Genomic DNA, 17,253 nt, shown 5'->3' with positions numbered 1-17,253 from the left:
CACTCACTAACGCCTCCTCGCACAAACCACCTCTGACACGCAAACACCACACACCTAAACGCTCACAAAGACCAACTGTTAGCGAGGAAGCCTTCCCAAGTATTTCGCGCTCACACACCACACACACACACACACACACACCACCCCAGAAATACTCAAGTAAAGGACATTCGAGCACGTAGGGGAACAATACAGGCTCCCACAAAACACACAGGTGCAACAGGGGGAACCGCACAAATACAACACACACACACACACACACCAAACACCACACACACATTCCTTGGCTGTTGGCAGTGGGGCATCGCTACCCTAAATGGTAATGGTTAGGAGAGCTGGGAGAGTGGAGAGAGACAGGCAGGGAAGGGAGAGAAAAGTGGGGGAAGGGGGATGAACGGGGGAAAAGAGGTGATGACTGATAGAAGAGGTATGGCCTGTAAAGATAAACCTACCATCACTGTCATTCACATCTTTTTTTAACTCTCTGATAGGTGGACTCAACAGCCAATCAAATGTACTGAGAAATGAGGATACTGTTATTATTATGAGTAGTAGTGGCAGTAGTAGCAGCAATAGCAGTAATAGTAACAGTTTTTATTAGTAATAGTATTGGTACTATTATGTTTAATTTTTTTGTGCTGCTAAATTGTGATGAAGCAATGTGTTTCATTGAGTTATGTGCATTACAGAATAAATACGCTCAAAAAAAATCTGCATGGCTCCACTGAGTGAGTGGGTGTGTGTGTGTGTGTGTGGTGTAACAGAGCTAGGTAAGTGAGTGAGTGAGTGATGGGCTGAAGCGATGTCCCGCTGTGTCGCACAATAGATCTCAGTCCCTTTGGAGTGTTAAAAGTGTGTGGGAAGGTGTGTGTGTGTGTGTGTGTGTGTGCACGCGCCATCTGTCTCCCAGCTTTTTGACCTTTATCAGCATCACACCTGTGACACAGTAGCCAGGTCCCTCCACTAACAAACTAGGGGATGCACATGGGGCGACACGGATTGCCTCCATATCAAGACATGAGCTGCATGCAGTCAATATTTAGGGGGAGACTTTGTCTTGTAATTGGCACAGGGAGGTGAAAGTAACTTACTTTCCGCATCTAAAGTATCAACAAGACTGAAAATAATGGCTTCCTTACGATGAAAACTAGGGTTTATGGGCATAACTCGAAAAATCACCTGAGGCACTGACTCATTCTGACTCTGAAGTCCTGTTTAGAAAAGCTTTGTGCAGAATGATGCTCAGACAATAATTTGCTCTATTACAGGATATGAAATGTGGTTTTATGTTTGCCCATAAGAGACTGCAGTGTTTTCATTAGGTCCCTTGCTGAACTGTCTGAATGCCTGTGGTAGAAACATTTATAAACCAGCTGATGGTCCGTAAGTTACCGCTCCTGCTGCGCTGATTTTTCACCGCAGCTGCATTGGTAGATTGCTTTTTCCATTTCACATTTATCTACATTTCAGAAAGATTGTGGAGGAGTGTCGTTAGCTAGCAGAAGATTCATTCAAATTCAAAGTTCCCTGGTTTCCTGATAAGGTAGCTCATGTCATTTTACACCATTAGATTGTTTGACTTAGGCTTTTGCATATTGTTTGTTGAACTTCTTCCTTCTTCCTGGGCTTAATCCTTTGTTGAGGATGTAACATTACTGTAGTAAGCCTTGGTAAATGTATCTTGGCCGTACTGGTAGTTGTTAAGATGCAGTAGTGAGATTTTATTGGTGACTTACATTTCAATGTTATATTTCCATTTGCCAAGACACTCATAGCCGGCAAGCATGTAACTAGAGACAGGCTGGTTTTTACTTGTTCTTTAACAAGGACATAGGTGTCAAATGGTTTAGAAATACCATCTCACCATTGTTTTCCAATGTGAGATTCAGAACTAGTACTGGTACTGAAACAATCCAATGCATGCCCAAGTCAAACTGGAAACACATCACTAATGTGCTAAGATGACCCAGTAGGTTAATCATTTAATGCACCATAGTTGGAAAAGTTTATGGGTTTCCAGCACCGGAAGAGTAACTGGAATCATATAGCGATATACGACCTAGAATGACTCTTGAGGGCCTGGACTAAATAGATCTGCAACAATTAAGACAGTGGTGTGATGATGGATGAATGTTACTGCTAAAGCTGCTATGTCTTTTCTTACGTTTATTCTTACGTTCATTCAGCGAGCCAAATGTTGCCCAGATGCTGGAGTTATAACAAAACTTAAAAGAAAAGAGAAACACATACACCGCACACTTGCAATTCTCAAATTTACTGCTGAGTTTTCAGTCTAAATGGCTTTCATCCAAGTACATACAGTGTAGATTGTAAATTATGAATACTGTTTTATAAGGTGCTTTTAGGCCAGATGTCTTCCCAAGCACTGCTCCACGCTGCTTTATTTTCAGCATTTAAAAACTGTAAAAAACCTTCCTTATAGGTGATGCTGACTCTCTTGTTACACACCTGCCTATCCATTGTCTTCTCTGTATGTTCTGGTGAATGCCGTTTAGACTGAAAACTCAACAATAGATATAAAACTTGTGTGGATCGATGCAGAAGTTTTCCCTTTTCTCTTTTGACCTTGATGGTTGAAAAGAAAAATCAAGGCATCCTGAATTCATTGCATTTGCTCAACATGCAGAGACTGAAAAGAGAGTAGAAACTAGGAAACTAGACAGGCTAGATGGGGTTCTATGACGAAAATGATGATAAATGATACACAGGATAACCTTGCCTCGCAGCAACCCATCCTGAATTAACTGTATTTGTTCCCAATGTGGAGGTGAAAATGATAGTGGGTGGAGCAAGTCATTCTGGGTCGCCAGGTAAGAGCTAACCTGGATTAGAAGCAGAAATAGAGAAACTAGACACGCTCCTGTGTCTTGCTAGAAAGGGAAAGTTGATCACCCAGCTTGGGTCAAGTAGAGAAATGAGGAAAAGCAGATTGATTCAAGGGGGGGGTGATACATGGCCGACATTTCGAGGCAATGTAGAGCGACGGCGTTGCCTTCAACGGGGACGGGAACTGGCAAACTGGATAGAATCAATGTCAGTCACGTTCATTTGTATAGCCTTTAATCACAGTTACCGTTTCAAAGGGCTTCACACTGCCCATGCCGTGAAAACAATAACTGGAAATGACACCCCACACCCTGAGATCATCACTGAGGACAAGGGAAAACTCCCACCAAACCTCATTAGGGGAAGACCGATTGTGAAGGGCTACTCAGAGAGGAATCCCCCTACCAGGACGGTCACTGTGGATAATAGAGTTGTGGATAAAATAGTTAAAATGACAGTATAGTTAATGATATAGACTACAAGGCCTCAAAAATGTTGCCTGTTTATCACGGCTCTAACACATAGAGGTGGGCATGGCCGAACGTGGATTAGATCAACCCCATAGTACGGATTAATTCTACGGTATATACAACTGTGCAGATGACAGTGGGCTCCAAATCTCCATCAGTCAAGTCCAAGTCATCAGTCAAGTCAGTAATCGCCTTATGACGGCTGCTGCAGAAACAGACGACAACCTAGCAGGAGAACGGACAACCCCAGCTATTCCTTCTGTCGGACCGAAATAGGGAACGGGGAAAACAAGCCAAAAGCAGCCTTGTATTTGTGTTCAAACTGCTGGCCTTTTCAGAATAGATCCATTTTAGCCTCACCTCACCAAACAGCCCTCTCTCTGCCTGATACACAGTGTCAACAGCCCGGTATCTACAGAAATAGTGTGCGCCTGCGTGCCGTTTTATGTTTTTCCTCCCCTCTTCTCTCAAACCGTCAAGCTATGCGCTTTTTGTTGACTGCGACTGGCCTGTGCGATTCGCTCAGGATAAAAGCATCTACTGAATAAATACATATAGATAGCAGGATAAAAGGAGAGAGAGAGAGAGAGAGACATAGAAAGAGGGCACTCTTGGTCAGTTTGAAGAGAAAATATTGCCCCGTAGACAGAAAAAACTGTACGCTGTGCATTTTGTGTCAGCGCTCATGTTTGCGTACGGTTTGTTTGTGAAAGTGTACGTGTCCGTCATGTGTGTGTGTGTGTGTTTGTGCGTACACGCCCATGTGCGAGCGTTAAGGGTTGTGTAAGTGTGTGTGTGCGTTGGCCAGGCAGGGCCAGTGACTCAGAGCGGTAGCTGTAGCTGGCTTACTTTCGGGTCAGTTAGCAGCAGCAAGTGTGTCTGAGGAGGCATGTTATAAAATGCTCTCGTCTGCAGCAGTGTCACTACGCTACAGAGCAGAGAGAGGAGGAGGAGAGGAGAGAGAGGAGAGGAGGAGGAGAGGAGAGGAGAGGAGGAGACGCATGGCTAAGAGCGCTAACTAGGGCAGCACTGGGTCATTTCACATGAATAATGACATTTCAGGATCTTACTTTCGCGGGCCTACAGCCATTAGTCTATAGCCTAATTCAACAAACTTGACGACGGAAAATGTGATTCACGTTGTTAGCGGCGGCTCATATTTTGGCTCAATGATCGCATTAACCGGCCCGAGTTGTGTTCGATTCCAACGCCGGGCTTTTTGCCACGCCGCGTTGTTGCCGGTTTGTTACCCGAGCCGCAAACAGCTGGAGAAACGTTTACGATGTGTCTGCGGCATACCGATGAGCCAGGAGACCCCCTCTTGTTAAATTATTCCATCCCAAGTCAACCCCTCCTCCATCCCTCTCCTCCATCACTCTTCCTCCTCCTCCTCCCCCCCCCCTCCTTCTCTTCTCCGCTTGCTGCTGTTCTCCCTTTCCTCCCACTCTCTGCGCTGTGCTTTGCTTTTTTACGCTTCATAAAATCCAGACGGGACCCTTGCATCTGTCCCGCCCCCACGCATGTCAATCAAGCCCACTGCCTCATAGCAACAGTATATCAGTTGTGCCTAAGCTCCTCCCCCCGACTCTCTCTTCCATCTCCTTATAGGGTAATATGTCTGCTTGTCAACAAACCCCTCCCACTCCACCCCATCCTTTTTCCTTGTAGGGTCTTACGTATGATTCCCCATACCCATCCCTCACACACACACACACACACACACACACGCCACTCCAGGCAACTCCCCTTCCACACACACGTGCACATGAACACACTCGTGCACGCACACACAAACACACACAACCCCCTCAACCAATGACTTTCCCTGTCATCTCCCCACTAGCAGTATCAATGGTCCGCTCGGCTCCAGTGCAGCATTTTATAAAAGGTAAACACTCCAAACAAAAGACGGCTGACTTTATTTGTCCACATATATTTCTCATTAAACCCGCGCACCGACCCAGACAAACGCGTGTGCAGGTGAACACACAGACTCGCAGACAGCCGTGTGTTCACACTCCTCCTCCTATAGATTGGAGCATGACCATGAAACGGGTTGGTCTTGTTTCGGGCCGAGGGAGGCTTCTGTGACAATACGACACTCAGGTGGCTGTCCCATGTGGTTTAGAAGTGTACACAAGCCACCCAGATGACAGTGTTGTCATTGTCAACGGCACCGTCCAAAGAGTCAGCGAGGGACAACCCCTATCCATTTCCAACATGGGCTCTCCTGAAAGCCACGCAGATGCATCACAGCAAAAATGCTTTTAGAGCCATTATGGATGCAAATGGCTGCTGAAGAGGCAGAGCGGTTACACTGAATTCAAGCAATTTTGCAGCGGCTTTAATTCGCGCTGTTAGCAGCGTCGCGCGCGTTATTTATAGAAGCGCGGCGCAAAAGGTGTTCGCCCCGCACGGCTCTTGCCTTGACGAACCGTCCGACAACCTTTATCAATGAATGACTCATGCGCGTCGCCACGGCAACGAGGCTCATTGGGATCATTCGGCGGGCCGCGATTGTCAATCCTGCACAGATCAATAACCAGGGTGAAAGAAAAGAATAAATCAAGACCGAGCCTGATAAGCTGAACATCCTCGCGACCCCCTTTTTACAGTTTATGCAAGCGTGGCAGAGTGTGTGTGTGTGTACCAGGTAGGCGTCTCTCCCTCGCCTCGGGGCATACGCTTAGGTGGGGCTCTAGAAAATATTTCAGTCTTTTGCTCCGTCTCTCCTTCTCCAACTCTCTCTCCCTCTCTCTCTCTCTCTAGCCCAGCGCAAGCCAAAAAGTATTAGCATAAAGTACACTATAAAAGCGCACATAAATCGCAGGCTATAATTTACTCAGTGCTGCACTTGCCTGAAAGAACCCCAAGCCCTCCCCTATTCCAGTCATAAAGTAACTTTGAACACTTACACACACACACACACACACACACACACACACACAACTGCAAAGTCAGCTCTACAGTCTGAAATTGCGTCACTGGGCAAACTAGCTCTCTCCAGTTGACCTACAATATCGCCTCATCACAGTATATCCATCTCCCATCAACTCGTATCTCTCCATCTGTCTGTCCATCTCGGCATAATCTGGCCTTCTCACCACATCTAAGGGCTTTCCTGGTAAATGAGGGTGTCACCTTTAAAATCAATTTCCATTCTCCTGCTCCCATTCTCCCTCTCTCTTTTCTAACCCATCCCCCTCTTCCAGGGGCTCTTAAAGGAAAACATTGAGATAACAGCTGCCAGGGCCCCAGGGAGAAAGAGAGGGAGGAGGGAGAAAAGAGGTCAAACAGTAAAGAGAGCAAGAATCCAAGGTACAGCTGAAAGAGAAGTATACACGCAAGCAAAGACAGGAAGGAAGAGACACACACACACACACACACACACACAGACACACAGACACACACACAGTCTGACTCACACCAAGTGAAATGTAATGATATGAACGTGACACTTCACGCACCAACTTTGCTGCCCACTGTGTGCTTCAGCTTCTGTGTGTTTGTGAATGTGTGACACACAGAAATTACAGTGAGGAGGTGTTAGCTGAACAGAAGAGATCGAGAAAGGGAGGAAGAGAGAGAAAGAAAGAGACAAAGAAAGCAAGGAAGAAAGAAAGAGAGAGAGAGAGAGAGAGAGAGAGGGAGGGAGGGAGAGAGAGAGACAACTGTTCTGTGGACACCTGTCCCTTTCGCTCACAGCCTTGAGGGATGTACAGAGACAGCTGCAGGGGCAATAAAGAAAGAAAGAAAGATTTTTTTTTTTACTTACCTCTCCTCCCCCTATTCCTTCACTATTCCCTCTCTTTCACCCTAGAAACGTCTAAAGAGTTTAGCAGATATTTTGGACACAGACGGAGCGGAGGCCCATACTTGGTCATCACCGGGTCTCGCTTTACCGACTGAACACACTGTACGTTGGGACGGATTCTACACAGCATGCATAATACATGGCAGAATACAGTTTCTGGCAGTGGCAGCACTAATGTTCACATTGCGTGCGCTCCTAGCCCTGGGCAGGGGAACAGATGCCGTGACAATGGCGTACAAAAACAGCGCCGCTCGTGCGTTTCGGGCACAGCGAATGATGATCGTGGCGATGCGATCTACGCGTAAACACAGCCCAACTACACTTCAGTGTCGATGTTCCCGGCGCTCGGCAATTGGCCGCCGATTCCCAAGTCCCGTCTGAAATGTCCTGACCGGACCACTCTAGTAAAGGGGTCAAGTAGAGTCCTCATCTGTTAGTGCTTAATTAACATTTCATGCTCGATGACAGTCCTGTCTGCTCTGATGCCGCTTAATGTACAGTGAAGCCCGAGCCTCGGCGAACGGATACAACACAAGCGCACACACACACACACACACACACACACACACACGGAGGAAAAGATAGCGAGATCAACACTCACCGACAACACGGAAGGATAGTACAGTCCCATCATCGTATTCTGTGCAATAACTCCAATTGTCGTCTCTCCTCTTTCTCTCTCCTTTCCTCTTCTCACGCTCTCTCTCTCTCTCTCTCTCTCTCTCTCCGAGCCCGTGTCACCTCTCCAGCTCACTCTCTCCTGTCTGTGTCTGTCTCCCAGATTCAAAATCTCCCTCTCTCTTCCCCCGCTCGCTCCGTCTGCCCTGCCAATCCCCCCTCCCCACCTCCTCTGCTGGCCTCTGTCCCTGTCACTCTCCCTAGCTTGCTTCCCCCCCCCCCCCCTCCTCCCTCTCTCAAACCCTCCCTCTCTCTCTCTCTCTCTCTCTCGCTTGCTCCTTTCTTTCCCTCTACCCCCAGCCTTCTGTTTTGCTGCTGTGCCCTTGCCTGCTCATCTCGCTCTCCCTCTCTCTCTCTCTCTACTCGTGTCTCTTCTCCAGTCTTCTCCTCCTCCTCCACCACCCCTCTCTCACCCAGATAGCCTGACGCTTCCCCCCTCCTACTTCTCTGCCTGTCACACCTGCAAACTTTCCCCTCCCCTGCTTCCCTCTCATGTCGCAGTCCCTCCCTCCTCTCTCTCTCTCTCTCTCTCTCTCACGCACACACCGTTTCTCTCTCTCTCTCTCTCTCTCTCTCTCTCTCTCGCCCTCCCTGCTCTTCTGTTCTCTTTCTCCATGTAGGTGAGTTAACTGGGGCTGCTGGCACCACTGGGATAGGAAGTGAAGATTTTCCTTCTCTCTCTCTCTCTGTCTCTGTCTCCTCACACTTGGGCTTCTGCTGCTCTCCAGGTTCTTCCCTTCAGGAGCCTTTGATCACATCATTCTCACACTGCTGTTGACAGTTTAGCACCTCAGTGTTGTGGGAGCCTTCGTTGCCCGTCATTGTGTTCTCGCTCTCTTGGTTTTTCCCCTGGTCAGATAGGGCCAGTTCGCACAAGTGGCCTTCAAAAAGGTCCGACTGACTTCTCTATATTCGCACAAAAGTAATACATAAAAAAGGCACCGCGTTAGCCTTTGTGATTCTTTTGTGAACGCTGCCATTAGAGATGCAACGCTTCAAAGCGGCATCATCTTAGGACCCGACAGTGAAATGATACCCTAATTGGCTTCCAGGCTTATGCAATAGATCATCCACTGAACAGCATCACAGTGAGCCCAAAGTATCAAAACCAACTAGGATGAATCTGACACGCTGGAGCGTATAAGAACGCACAAGCTCAGGCTTAAGATAAAAGATAAATTGCAGATAAACAGCGAGAGCGTGGAGATGGATGTTGAATGGGGGTCAATGGGCGCCGCAGAAGGCGAGGGATGAGGGGATTATGGGCAGAGCATGAGAGGATGAGTGGATGAATGGGGGATGATCTAAGGATTAACCACATAAACTGAACAGTCTAATAACACAATCAGCAGGCTAATACAAACTCAAGTAAACAGATTGTGGCCCTGCGTGCACACACACACACACACACACACACACACACACACAAAATCTGCAACACAGTAGGCACTGCATTTTCATTTTGTATGGGCTAGTGTGTGTTTGTGTGTATGTGTTGTGTCTGTCTGTTGATTGAAGCGTCGGCTCTTTGAACATTTAGCCAACGTGCTAAGAGATATTGTGTTGAAAAATGAATCAGATTAAAATTCCAAGAGGATTAACAATATTGTTGATATACAGAATACAAAGAAAAGTAGGTGGAGGGTAAAACAGGAAGAGTGAAGGGTGTGGAGGCATGTCTCCTCCTACACAGCTGAGAAATGATAATCTACACCCCCACCTTGTGGTTTAGAGAGCTTGACTGAGCCACTTTAAGTCTGTATGTACATTGTATCTAGATAGGAATGAACTACTGGAGACCTAATTAACCAGGAATATTCGCTGGATAATATTAAAGATAGATTTTTGTACATGTTTGAGATGAGATTGTTGTCTTACCTGACTATGAGACGGGTAGCCATGGTAACCAAGGGTCAAAGGGTCATTGTTCTGAAAGAGAGGAGAGCATATGTTAGGACACATGGACAACAAGCTCAATTTGTCGAGCAACAGCACAGTTGGCCTACAAGTTACTTAATATCAGCCTCCCCTCATAGCAAGTCCAAGACTTCTTACAAATTGTATCACACACACGCGCGCACACACACACACACTCCATCTCTCTCACTCCCGTCATTCATTCTATCCAGCTTCATTCTTTCCGACCCGTCACCCTTCCTCTTTCATGGCGTCTCTATATTTGATGTTCCAGTTAACTGTGGCATTAATGGCTCCTAATCAAATTAATTCTGCCGGTGACACACTCCTGCTATCTCCGCAGTCAGTCTCCTAGCGAGTTTTCACCCCAACGGATCCATTGTCCGCTCTTAAAGACGTGATAACGGGGGCGAGAGGGAGAGAGAAGAAAGAAAGACGGGGAGAAAGAGCGAGTGCCACAATGGCTCTTAAATCATAAATAGGTCAGGAGTGTCAGTGAGCATGCCGCCCCATTGGTGTGATATGGCATCATGAGCTCTGATGCAATCTTCAACACATTCTTCCCAATGTTCTGGCTGCGCACAGCCGAGGGTTGCAACACTCAGATCAAACATTTGGTGAGTACTTGCAGTAAAACAAGAGAAGAAAAACACCTCTCACTTTTCGGAGCCACATATTAAAAAGAATTTATGTTCCTACTCCCTAAAATAGTTTGTAACTCACTTTATTCCCACTCATAATACTGTGTTCCGGCATTTATGCTAATGTATTCCATTAAAAAGTGAGCTTTTCACAGCAATTACTACGTGCTTTGAGGGGGGGAAAACATATTTGCCTGTCTCTGGCTTCATATCACCAGATTAGAAAACAACTCCTCCTCCCCCTCTGTCCCTCCCCCCTTATCTCCCTTTCATCTGGAACCAATGTCCCTGGTCTGCTCTGTCCCCAGGGGGAACACTTTGCTCTGCGCGCATCGCAGCTTGAATTCTCCTGATTAATACTGTAGCCATCTACCTCCGAACCCCACGGGGCCATTTCGCTAAAACTAAGCACGACGTTCCAAATGCGAGAGGCTCGGTCGGGGGAGAAAGGAGCGTCTTCGTGATTGAAAAATGCAGTTTGCGTATGGCTCTGAGTCTATCTGAAAGCCAAAAATGTACTTAGTGCACTGGCTTTGGGAGGTAGAAGCTCTAAATAATGAATCACCTTTTAGAGGCTTGAATAACATGAATAAAGTATAAACCGTATTTTACAGCAAGGCCAAACTCTGAACTCGATGCATCGGAGGTATGCAGCCTGTCTCTACGAAGACATCCAATGGAGAAGAGGATTAAAAAAAAAAAAGAAAAATTTTTATGGGGCATCGTACAGTGGCAAAATGATGGGGGGGGAGGGGAGAAAAAAAAACACATCTGGAATAAATATGAGCAAGAGACCAAGGGGCTGCACAAATATAAGAGGAAATGGACGGGGTCAAAAAAAAAAAAAACAGCCAAGTGGGATGAGGGAGCAAAGACAATGACTCATACATGAGCAGAGTCATGTGCTTAATTTCCTTAAGGAGCTGGGACCGGGGGGTGGGGGTGGGGTAATGGGGGGGGGGGGGGGGGGGGTGTAGAGGCCATTCAAGAGGAGTGTGTATCCACTCAGTCTCACACTCGCGGCAAAGTTGTGCCATCAACATTTGAGCCGTTAAAGCCCTCTGCACTCCCATCAGCAGATTTTATACTGAGGTCCGGCATTTTTTTTGTGCCCCTTTTTCTGTCTGTGACGAATCGGGCAACAGCCGATTTCCGTCTGGGGGTGGAGGGGGGAGGGTGGGCGGCTAAAAGAAGAGAAACTGCAGGGGAAGACGGGGTGAGCAATCAGGAGAAAGTAACAAAATGACTTGAAGTCAACAGATGGTGAAGGGGGGAGGAGGGGGGGGGGAGGAGGAGAGAGGAGCTCAGGGGGGGGCAGGGAACAGGATAGGGCTTGATGGAGGCGGAATAGAAAACCTCCAAAGAGAAGCACGGGATGAGGAGTGCAGTGTGTGTGTGTGTGTGTGTGTGTGTGTGTGTGTCAACTTGAGAGGAAGCTCAGTTACCTAAAACGCTCCAAGTTTCTCCTTCACACCATCAATCCACAGGACTGCAGTAATCCCTTGTATACATGAACCCTGCCGGCACCCTCCAAAAACTACAGGTGGTGCTGGGTGTGGGGGTGTAATTGTTTTGTGTGTGTGTGTGTGTGTGTGTGTTCTTCCCACATTTCCCCTAATTCTTGAGCCAATTTCATCACAAGCCTCCTGTCTATTGAGGGGTGGACAAGAAACTACATTTCATGGCTGTGAAAGTCATCCTAGCTAACTGCAAAGCGGGGCTCGCCATACACTCAAGAGGATGTGAATCCATTTCATCCACTGAGCACTTATGTGCTAAGCCCCCGACCAGCCAGCCAGAGGATCTGAAGTTTATTTTCCCTCAATATACTTCACATCCGTCTGCCTGTCCACAGTAAACCTACACGTGCTTCTTCCAAGGGCCTCCTGTCTGGAGAGAAAGTGGATTTGGAGGCTTCGCTCGACGGCTCTAAGACAACTTTTAACTGTTTACCTACATGGGCCGCACTCAATAGCCAACTGCAAATGACATAACTGCAGTCTAAGTAGGGCTGGGCGATATGGACAGATTAATATAATGATAATCAGAATTATTTCAATATAGGTATATAACAAATATCAGCTAATGTGTGAAATTGCATGCTAAATGATCAAATTGATGTTCATTGCATAAAACTGCATGGGAATTAAGTATGATAAAACTGTAATTTTGAAATAATATTCCTTCATTTGTTTAAGATCTGATTTTATGTGAGATTTTAGCTAGGATTTGCTTTTTATGATGAATTCAGAAAACATAATTGTAAATCACCGTAACGATATTATTCATTCATCACAATACGATTCTATTGAAAGGTGATAAACGATAATATTGAATTATTGCCCAGCCCTAAGACTAAGCACTAGACAAGCTTGAACTAGGCTAATATACTATACTCAGTCCTCATCAAAACCAGAACTGAGGTTAAACGACATAATAACTGCAGCAGTTTATTACATGTAAGGCAAACTGCACTTATAGCACACAATCCTCCTCTAGAGCAAACCCCCAAAACAAGCCTCTCTCTCTCTCTGAGTCTCTCTCACCCATAATTCAGTCAACAGCACACTGCCGGCGATCCATCAAAGAGAAACAGGCCCAAAAAAAAAAAAAAAACTAAATAAATATTCTCAACTCGCAGCAGGAGTACATTTTTCTTGCTGACGTTTTCATTCTATTTCAGTGCCGGGGCTGAGATGAAAGTACAGAGGGGTGATCCACCTACATTAATGTCCTAGTCAAGTCATTTGTCCTCAGCGCTGTCACCCCAGGCAAGACCTTATTAGGTTAGAGAGGGCCCCGGTTCCTACACAGAGTGACAACAAAACATGGGCCGCTCAGCACGCAGGATGGAAATCGAAGCCGACAACCTCCTCTCAACATTTCCCAAAATCTGACTCGGGCTGTGTTGTTATGAATCCCCCCCCCCGTCATCCTGAAAAATGCAATGCTTCCTGAGTGCAGCGTTGGAATGTAAAATAGATAAGATGATGTGTTGTTCTTCTCGTTCAAAGCGCGCCAATTGGTGGCCTCTTCAGGAGAGTGAAAAGTTAACTCGCTGGAAATCCATACTATTGGGTGAGCATGGGTGTCAGCGCCAGAGGGGAGTTCAGTGTGTGCGCCTGACAGCTAATTCCTATGAGCAGCAGTGAACGTTTGAACTCATGTCGCTGAACCCGCTCGGCTATTTTTCATTTGCCCGCGTTAGCTGAGCATTCAGTCACGTACGGCATGCTGCATAGATGTATGCATGCACTGCCGCTCCGCTAAAACTGTGAGCATTTGACTTGACAAGAGTGCTTTCCGCCCCCGCTATGCGATGAGATCATACCCTTACCGACTAATGAGAAAAGCAGCAGTGTCGATGGCCATGAGGGGAAGATCCCATTATTGGGCTGCGGTGGTGCAAATGGATTGCTCATTACAACAACCACACCCCATTGTGCTGGTCTTAGTCACAGGTCAGAGTTCACCGCTGTGCCATGTGTCCGCAATAAAGGAAATGTTTTTAAAAAAAAAATGATGGATGGATGGATGGGAGGGAGGGGGGAAGGGAGAGAGAGAGTCAAAAGTGCTTCACCAGGGCCAGGATACCATTTGCTGTCATATTTTCCATCCTTCACCCTCCTGCGAAGTTCAGCTTTACAGAAGTGCTAGTGTGCATTTTTTACGGCCGTTTCTTGGAAAGCCGGGCGCTCTCATTTTTAAAAGTAGGAAAGTTGAATGTCACTCAACCTAATTTGCTTCTAGAATATTAATGGTGTCACCGGGTCAGGGGAATAAAAATACGTCACCGTGTTTTATATACACACCGGGACAGGAGGCTCATCATGGCGTGTGTGCATGAGGCACAGGACGGGGTGGAAAAACAGCCTGTATGGTAGCAATCCTTTAAAAAGGTCAATCTCAAGCCTTTGTTTACAAATCGACACCCAATACGGCCTTCATAAACCGTAATAACAGAAGTGCTGAATTATGCTGCTGAGTGCATGTGTGTGTGTGTGTGTGTGTGTGTGTACGTGCGCGTTGCATTAATCCTCTCCCTTAGATAAGGATCTCAGGGATCAGTGTGGTTATAATGCCCCCTCCAGTACGAGAGGTGATCCCGTTAGCCCGAAACAAAGCCTCTTTACTGCCAGTGATAGGGCAAATCTGTTCCTGCTCCCACTGAGAGAGGGGGGCACCCCCCCTCCTTCCCCTCTCTCTCTCTCTTTCTCATTTCCGGACTGTCCAGCCAGCTGACGTTCAATACTTTTTAGGGGCTGAAGCTATTGATCTGTGTCTCTCACTGACACACAAACACACACACATGCACACACATTTCCACTCTTGTCTGTTTTTAAGTGCATTGCGTTCCTAAGCCTGTCTTTCAGCACTCCTGGACAGCTGCGATGTAAAGCCAGCCATTAGTTTTCCAATACCGAACAGCAGCAACCAGGCCACTTCACCTCCATTACCGCTGCTTTCAATGGCGGAGAAATAGCTTTCTATCTTCCACTGGAGCTCTTAACCCTGCGTAATATAACATAATGATGTCTAGAGCATCCTCCTGCCTCCCTGTGATGCTCTATTAAGACATGTTTGGACATTTTTTTGGATCACTGGGGGAGGGAGAGGGGGGGCAGCTATTTGATTTTGTTGACATGGAGGGAAAAATAGGTTAAGAGAGTCTATCAGATTCACCAGTCCAAGTGGAATGCGAGGTTGTGCTAGAAACTGTACACTGTAGCAGTAACATTCATAAAAATCAAGGGTTTGGGAATCAAATTACTTGGGGGTGATTACCCCTCATAAAACTGGAGGTCTTTGTTTACCTCCAACACCCCTCCTCCCCCCCCCCACCCCCACCCCCACCCCCCTCAAAGATCACACAAGGAAACACTGGCATCAATTTCCATTCTAAGCCAAATGTTATTCACACCATTATGCCACATGGCAGAGAGGGGTTTATTTTTTTTGCATAATAAAGGTCAAGTTTGTTTACATCCCCCTATACTCTGCTGGGAATCCGTCTGGGTTTACTGATAATCATAAAACAGAGCAGGCCCTCTGGAGAGTTTTGAAACAACATAACAGTGTCTAAGCAACAATGTAACAGCAACAATGTAACATTAACAATGAATGTGGGCAATTGTGATTCCTCCTTAGAAACACTGAATTAAAAGCATGCACAGTGGTTTTTAGCTTTTAAATGTGCTGCAGTGTTGGGAACGGACTGGGCATGGAGCAGAATAGATGGTGGGCAATTGGTGGCCTCTCTCGTGTTGCTGCTATCACGGGTCAAACCGCATTATCGGCCCTAGCGGTCGACCCATCGGGCTAATTAGTTAGACCAGTGAACAGTATAACATGCAAACGTGATAGGCTAACTGGGGGATGGTTTCATTATCATTGCTGATTAGATTATAGTATTTACAGAGTGCCTTCATGTTATGAGGCTATTCTGCATAAAAATACGAGAGATCAGACTACTGTGCTTTACACAACACCGTGTGTTTTGGGCAGAAAGTCGTGCCAGCAAGCATATGACGCTATTATGGACAAAAGAGTCTCCTCTCACCTGGCCAACCTCGGCGATCACTCCCGAGCCGTCGATCCGGGGACGCTTGCACTCCGCCCCGGCCGCCTCCACCAGAGCGGCCGGTGTCTGGGCGTCGGGCTCCGGGTCTCCGCGCTTCATCCCCCGGACGGCTGCAGGAGCGCCGCCCGGGTTGGGATGCACTCCGGCCATGGTGTCCAGCTCTCTATCCCGGTCCATCAGACCCCGGGACACAGGCAGCATGATGGATGCAACGTCGGTCGACATTAACATTTAAAAATCTCCTGATGTCCCCTGCCTCGATCTAAATTGGGATTTTATAAAAAAGGCTGCCACCTATTCTTGGCCACCACTGTGCTAAAGCCAGCCGGTGGTAGATTCCTCCCTGCTAGTTAAAAATAGTCTTGCAATTGAAAGTTAAAAAAAAAAAAAGAAAAAAAGAAAAAGGCTTTAGCTTTACTGCATACAATGCCTAGCTCATATACACGGTGTTTTCCACTGGGCCTTTGTATGACCCCCACTAAGAGTTGATGTATCTAGAAATGTTTTGGCTCTCTGATCAAGCTATTTGATCCAAACACCGCGCTTGATTTAAAAAAAAAAAAAGTAGCTTATCAACACTGCTTCCCCTACTGCAAAATACAGCGGTTCAAATTCACAATGTCCCCTAAAAAAACCAGGCTCGTCAGTTTAATTCCCAGCTATGTTACAGCCCCTATGTTTCCTGACCGTGTATTTGCTGCAGGCTGCCCAAAGGCCTAACGCTATTTCAGATCATAACAAACCAATTAAACAAACGCGGTTCAAAACAATGGCTCGTGAACATACCGCCCAATTACCATTAACGCTGTTCTCTACACGAGCTAGCTGCTTCAAGAGCATAACATCAACAGCCTACCGCAACCTCAAGACGAAAAATCCCTAAACATGTCTTCCCTGTCGCCTTTTTTCCTCCCCGTGTCTATTAGCCAGACTTTTACCACAGAGCAGAGGTTTACTGAAAGTCAATCCTCGTCAGGAGCTCGCGCTTCCCCCCATGTTAGTCCTCTAGGCTGCGCGAAGGGAGGAAAAAAAAAACCGATTTCCCCAAAAACAAGAACGGGGGCTGCGGTGTTTCCTTCTCCCTCTCTCGCCTATTATTTTTTTTTCCTCTCCGCTTTCCCGGTGTGTTCTTGTGGCGTGTGTGCTACAGAAAGGAAATTGTCCTCCCTCCCTCCCCCTCTCTTGGTGTAGTCATTCCCCTCCTCCTCCTCCTCCTCCTATCTTCCGCTCTCCCTTTGAACATTGAGCCAGGCAGCCATGCAGCCATCAAATACACGCAGTGTGCCGCAGTGCTTCCATACATTT

At 46.8% G+C, this 17,253-nt stretch overlaps 1 protein-coding gene across 1 annotated transcript in view; it reads right to left on the bottom strand.

Annotated features, from left to right (window-relative positions):
* LOC139913704 (RNA binding protein fox-1 homolog 2) overlaps window positions 1–17,029 on the bottom strand; it is a 27,639-nt gene extending 10,610 nt beyond the window's left edge. Inside the window, exons 1-2 of the mRNA XM_078282695.1 lie at window positions 15,928–17,029; window positions 9,688–9,738 (exon numbers count right to left, since the gene is read on the bottom strand). Coding sequence (XP_078138821.1) covers window positions 9,688–9,738; window positions 15,928–16,179 — 303 coding nt within the window. The 5' untranslated portion in view covers window positions 16,180–17,029. The remainder of the gene's footprint in view (window positions 1–9,687; window positions 9,739–15,927) is intronic.
* Window positions 17,030–17,253: the final 224 nt, after the last annotated feature.

Source organism: Centroberyx gerrardi, chromosome 3 (genome assembly GCF_048128805.1).
Source record: "Centroberyx gerrardi isolate f3 chromosome 3, fCenGer3.hap1.cur.20231027, whole genome shotgun sequence".
Lineage (NCBI taxonomy): Eukaryota > Metazoa > Chordata > Actinopteri > Beryciformes > Berycidae > Centroberyx > Centroberyx gerrardi.
Note: the sequence above shows the minus strand (reverse complement) of the source record. Positions and strands in the feature narration are given on the sequence as shown.